Here is a 5,575-nt window from a genome sequence, read left to right as displayed (position 1 = left end):
TAGTCGTAGACAAGTCAAAGCCAATCTTATTAGACTCGAGATATAAAAGTAACCACTCATCGTTTTTGATAATTAACAATAATGAATAGTCGTCGAACAGTTCTCAAACTTTAAGTCATTTCCTTCAGTGGAACCTTTATTCAATTCTTCAGTACTACTTTCTAACGTAACAATTTTCTCAATAAAGAATCGAGTCCACAAAGTATTTCGTACTATTTTATGATAATATGTACGGCATTTGGAATTCGTTCAAAGAACATTTTCTTCCTCTTATATTATAACCAAAAAAATCAGAGAAAATGTACGTAGTTAAGTTTCCTTTGGGTCAAAACATCGTCAAATTGGATGGATTATTAGAATAAACAAAATAAAAAAAGCACGGGTTCTCTAATTAGGTTTGCAGTCAATGTCGTGTACCAACTTTTGATATATTTGTAACGTTTAGTATTTAAGGTCCTACGATCCAACTGTAAGTGTCAGTGACCCACTGGCCACTAGACATATATAATTGCCTACTTTTAATACACTTAATTTATTTTCAAAACCTTTTAACAAAAGAAATTAACATGTGAATAACATCTTCGATGTGCTGAAAGCCTGAAACCAAGCAATGTGAAACTGTAATCTTTAACGTGGTGAAAATATCTGCCAGACTTACAGAGACACAGACTTGTGAGTTAACTGAGTAGTAAACTACCATATACAAAAGTTACCGAAGGGAAAAACAGTCTTTTCGAACATATGTACATGTAAACTGTAATCTTTCTATGTGATTATTGCGGAAAGATTCAGAACTCGAAAGCGTTATTAAACTGGACAGAGAAAGAAGGCTGGCCAATACTTGCAAGTGGAGTATCAGCTCTAACAACTATTCCCGTTCGTCCAATGTTCCCATTCCATTTCGACCGACCCAACTGCAGTTTTCGATTGAGAAGTTATGGTAACTAAAGAGAGAGGAAAAAAAAAACAGTCAGGTTTGAGAGAACTGAAAAGAGAAGAAGGTTTGCTTACAGATACAGAGGCAAATGCTGAAGGATGTGCGTTGAGCGCGTAGCCGCATATCAGATTCAAATCATCCCTCAACGAGTGAATAACTTCTGCTTTGATCCCGGGATTGCTTCCAGCGAATGTGGGACATACACTGCTCCGGTTTTATGAATTATGTAAGTTCAACAAATTCTTTATCAGTTAAGAGGGAAATAGAGTTAGATAAAGCTGTATACCTGACTTGAACTGTCGGTTTCATCAGTAGTCCAGATCTACGCCAAGCCAAGGGTTGAGCAAGGTCCAAAGCAAATGATTTGTCAGGCCAATGTACCATTGGTGTGATTCGGGTTCCGCATTTATTCTGTTCCACAAACAAAGAGATTTACAAAACCACAATTAAGTTTACTATGAGAAGAAGCTCCATATGGATCATGATGGGTTCCTATCTCTATCTAACCTTATAAGAGTAACTAAATCTCATGTCTCCTGGATATTGGCCCTGTGCTTGAAGAAGACCGCCACAGAAAGGCACAAAACCACTTATCGTCAGTCCTTCGCCAGATACATATGTCAACTGCCCGTTTGGGAATTGCAAATCCATAAATGACTGTCCCAAGCACAAATACGACAAGTTCAGGGAATCAGTTCCAGATAAGTGAGAACATAACAGTAGCTTTAAGGGAAAGAGCAGCTTACACAAGCTAAAGGATTGAGAGAGAGCATTGACATCATAAGCCACCTTCGATGCTTTGACCATATAGCTGGACAGAGTGAATGCATACCTTTCTGCCAAGCCAATTAACAGAATTATATGAGTTTCAGGATAGAATTCTAAAAGGAGAGAAGATTCATTGAAGTAGGAAATTTTGTTGAACCATACCTTCCTATCATATCCATACCAGAGCAAGTGTTGTTTTGACAAGTGTAACGGTAAAAGAAGCGTTGAATCGCGTAGAAAGAGGAGTGGTCCAAGCTGGAGAAGAAAGAGAGACGAATTTCCATCGCTTGCAGTAGAACTCGAATGTGAAGCTTCTACCCTCCAGAGGTCTCCTCTGGCTGCCAGTGAATGTTCCATACCATTTGTCCTACTGTCATAACTTGATGACATATCAATTGTTCCCTGCATTCCTCGAGAATTATACAGTTACTAGATCAATAGGCAGAGAGAGAGAGAGAGAGAGAGAAAAACAAACATAAAGAAATAACTTTCAGTCTTGCAGTAACTTCTCTAAACAGCAGCAAAAAAAAAGGACCTCAAAACCCACAGCACAGTGTCCAAGCTTGCATTATTTTCTTCAAAACATCACTACTCCCCAGTAGGTTTATATTTAATTAGCTTCCAAATATCACTAGTTTCTTCCGGATTCACAGTGACATTACCACAAACCTAATTCTAGTCTCACCAAATCAGGATCAAACCAGCATCTATACATCTAAAAGATATACATCCTCATTCTCTATAACCCGTTCTCTATAAGCTAACTTACGTTGCAACTCAATCTAGAGATATCCATGCAGCAATATCAAACTTGAAGGCAAGACATTTATTTATATAATGCTATAAACCACACACAAATTCAGGTGAAACACAGGAGAACAAGAAGCCTCAAAATCTGTTGAAAACAAGTACCTTCGATTTTCCAAGCAATCCAGCCGTTCTTAGATAGGAATCAGCAACTTCCTCCTCAGACATAGTAACAGAAGCAGTATCATCTGTTTTAGAAAACCCTGAATCCCTCAACCGTTCTGCAGCCAATCCCAAATCACCTTTTGTGTTCACATAAGCCATATGGCTCCTTTCACTCTCCACAGAGACAACAAGGTTGTTATTCCCGTCGTGCAGGAACGGTATAGGCAAAGGCAACCTCCTAAAGAACTGCTGAACCATAACGTTCAATCCAGCACCAAAATCAACACCAGCTTGACCAATCTTATTCCCAATATCGAGAATCGCAGAGACACCGTTGATTGGTTGATTAATAATACCAAAACTAGAATCCTTAATAACACTGAAATGTTGACTTGGGAACTCGATATCGAACAGTTTTGCCTTGTGAAGGTTCATCTCTGTAACGACAGGCGGCCATGGAAACGAAGGTGGGTTTATCTGAATCAAACCTGTAAAACCTTGAGCAAGTCGATCAGCTAAGTCTTGCCCATGTCGTTGAACCTCTTCCCAAGCTTCAATAGATCTCTCCACTGACATCTTTTTCCTTGCTTACTCAAATCCTCATGCGAATCAAAAACACGGAAAGCTTCGAAATTTATGAGTGTGAAACCAGAATCGAATTAGGGCTGAAGTCAAAATTAGGGTTTTGACACAAACTCAACAGAAACTCGCGAAACAGGGGAGACAAAGACGAAAAGATCGGAAATTTAGGGACTTTAGTAATTCAAAGCGTTACAGAGATGGCCATGGAATCAAGGGAATTGAAGTTGGAAAGAGAGAGAAGAGCTTTGATTCTTTGAATGACGCGAAGTGGGTAAAGCACACAGATTCACCTTAAACCAGTTACCGCCACTTTGAATTGAAAGCAAATACCTTTAGGGTCACTTGATGATGATGATGATAGGTCTCTTCTTCACGCAAAACAAGTTTTAACCAAGAAATTTGTGATTTTTATTCTTTTGAGTGTTCACTTAATCTTTGTCCGAAGCCCAAACAAAGAGAACCTCTTCGAGTCTTCTTCCCCTTTCGTACTTTTAATTTACGTCATTTCCTTATCCAGAAACCCTCTCAGCCAAGTAGAGGGTGATGGATAAAGTATCAATAACCTAACCGAACTCTTACGTAACCGGTTCATTAATAATCGGGTCACTCAAATGGGCCTGTTTATTAAAAAAGGCCTAGCTCTTTCATTCTCCGTAGGCCTAATATGAGCCCAGTTTCTTATCTTGGAAAAAATGAAAGAAACTTTTTGAAGTTTACGTATGCGAGAGAACAGGCAAATGCAACTAAGATAATAAACAATAGCAAAAGTGAACATAGAATGATAGAATATAGATGATTCACTATTAATCGGTATATACAAATAAATAGCTAAAGTTGACACTGTAAAGTGTAAAAAAATATGTTCATGGACAATGGACATTCGTATAAAACTATAATATAAAAGTTGCCACCTGCATGGTAATTGGTAGCGACAGATAAAAGGGAGAAGAATAAGGTATTAAAGTATTTAACGTTGTAAGTTGTTTGTACATAAGGATTAATTTTGGAACGTTGGATATAAGTTACTTTTCTTATTTTATTTTCTATGTGCTGCATGGCACTAAATTTATCACATCAATTAAACAAACCACATGATTCCTCTAATCTCTATAGGGGGGTTTCTGATTTGGTGCTGTAGTGTACTCCCACTTTGATTTATATCTTCTTTGGGATATACAATAATAGTAAAATTTGTTGATAACTTATAATATTAGAAAATATAATGATTGTTGTCTTGCTCTTTTATAGGCCATAACGTTTCTTATTTATACTATTAATTCTCAAAATTTATTGGAGAATACATCTTAAGCTAGAGACAAAAGAAGTAGATCTGCAAAAGAATACACTAAGCTAGGTTCTTTATTTGCCGTCAGAATACACTAAGCTAAGCTATTGGCTAGATTCTGCAAACCTCACTATCAATATTTTTATATATCTTCAATCAAAATTTTCTATATGAATTAGTATATAACATTTACGTAAAGCATGATAAATCCGTATCTTCTTATCACATCGCATCTCCATCCCCCTAATATGAGGTATTCTATTTCTCTTTGTTGTGACTCGCGAGTTTGAATTCAAACACAATATCCCATTTTGATTATGTTTACTCTTTCTGCCCCCGCCACTTCTCTTCTCCACGTCAAAAGAAAATCGTGTTTTCTGCATTGAGTAACTCATATATAATGTATTTTAAGACGAAATTAGAGATAAAATTAGTTTTTTTGTGCACATATTCATCTTACCAGTTACGGCCATGCACTGATAGCAACACCCAATTAAAGAATTGATATTTTAAGTATGAAATAAAATCATATGTCTTGGCTTACCAGTTACCGCCACTTTGATAGCCTCTTTTCTCACACAAACATTTTGTTTTGTTTTTTTTGTCACACAAACATATTAAGCCAAGAGCCAAAGGTATTAAAACGCATAAGATATAATCAACCACTCTAAAGATATAAATCGCATCTTCTTATCTTTACCTAATAGTATATAACAACTTAATATGCATCCTTTTTAGTAGAAGGCCTCTCCCATTGATTCTCTCCGTGGGGGCCTATTTCATTCTTTTGTCAACGTGCTCATTACATTATTGACCACTCATTCATCACAGTTCCCTGATACTACATGGCCCCCATTTCATATCTTAGAAAAAAAATGAGAATCTTTTGTTTCGAATTATTGGTTGTGGGATAGAACTGTAGGAGACAATCTAGATTATAAATAGGGGCAAAGTACATATATAGGCGATAACTTATATTATTCGGTATTATATCTTTGAAGAATAATGTATGTGTGTTTAACTAAAACTTAACACTGTAAATATGTTTATAGACACATGCACATATAAACTAAAGTTGCCGACATCTGCTA

At 36.6% G+C, this 5,575-nt stretch overlaps 1 protein-coding gene across 1 annotated transcript; it reads right to left on the bottom strand.

The window, feature by feature from the left end:
- On the bottom strand, positions 601-3,695 carry LOC104745762. The gene is made up of 7 exons (XM_010467096.2): positions 2,618-3,695; positions 1,868-2,107; positions 1,684-1,773; positions 1,445-1,594; positions 1,224-1,348; positions 1,012-1,141; positions 601-914 (listed from the first exon to the last, which is right to left on the bottom strand). Exons 1-7 carry the CDS (start codon positions 3,191-3,193, stop codon positions 789-791), a joined length of 1,437 nt encoding a protein of 478 aa, XP_010465398.1. The 5' UTR covers positions 3,194-3,695; the 3' UTR covers positions 601-788.

This window comes from Camelina sativa, chromosome 15 (assembly GCF_000633955.1).
Source record: "Camelina sativa cultivar DH55 chromosome 15, Cs, whole genome shotgun sequence".
Lineage (NCBI taxonomy): Eukaryota > Viridiplantae > Streptophyta > Magnoliopsida > Brassicales > Brassicaceae > Camelina > Camelina sativa.
This window is presented reverse-complemented; position numbering and strand designations above follow the sequence as displayed.